A 489-nucleotide genomic window follows, 5' to 3' on the forward strand; every position below is an offset into this window, starting at 1 on the left:
CTGAGCACGCGGTTGTTGAGGTGCCGGTCACCCCCGAAGCTGCATTTGCTGCCCAGGAAGGTCTGGTGGTACCAGTCCTCGAGGAACTGCTGCAGCAGGGCATTGCGGTACATGCCCAGTGGCCCGCTGATGCACTGCACGCAGCCGAAGTAGGACTGGCAGGCACGCTCCACATTGAAGGCCATCCAGTACCGCACGCTGCTCAGGAAGGAGATCCACGAGTCGTACTTGTTCAGGATCTGGGGAAGGGATTGGTATGAGCCCTGGCACTGCTGCATCTCCCACCTCACCGCCCCAGAGTGCCCTCCCTTGTGTGGGGTACCTGCACATCACCTCCGACGCCACCAACGCGGGGGTCGGCCTCCAGGATGCGGAGCATCTCCGCAGTGCAGGCGGGGTCCAGCACCGTGTCTGAGTCACACACCTGGGGGCAGAGGGAACGTCGAGCCCCACTCCCGCTGCACCCACGCGCCGGCAGAGAGCCCAGCC

The 489-nt window shown here is 64.6% G+C and overlaps 1 protein-coding gene across 1 annotated transcript in view; it reads right to left on the reverse strand.

Annotated features, from left to right (window-relative positions):
• The window catches only part of HAS3 (hyaluronan synthase 3), a gene marked incomplete at its 5' end in the record, with an annotated part of 1136 nt that extends 688 nt beyond the window's left edge, over nucleotides 1–448 (reverse strand). Inside the window, 2 exons of the mRNA XM_010024248.1 lie at nucleotides 3–239; nucleotides 323–448. Of these exons, the coding sequence (XP_010022550.1) occupies nucleotides 3–239; nucleotides 323–448 (363 nt within the window). The remainder of the gene's footprint in view (nucleotides 1–2; nucleotides 240–322) is intronic.
• Nucleotides 449–489: the final 41 nt, after the last annotated feature.

The sequence above is a fragment of the Nestor notabilis genome, unplaced genomic scaffold, assembly GCF_000696875.1.
Source record: "Nestor notabilis isolate BGI_N333 unplaced genomic scaffold, ASM69687v1 scaffold25130, whole genome shotgun sequence".
In the NCBI taxonomy this organism is placed as follows: Eukaryota; Metazoa; Chordata; class Aves; order Psittaciformes; family Psittacidae; genus Nestor; species Nestor notabilis.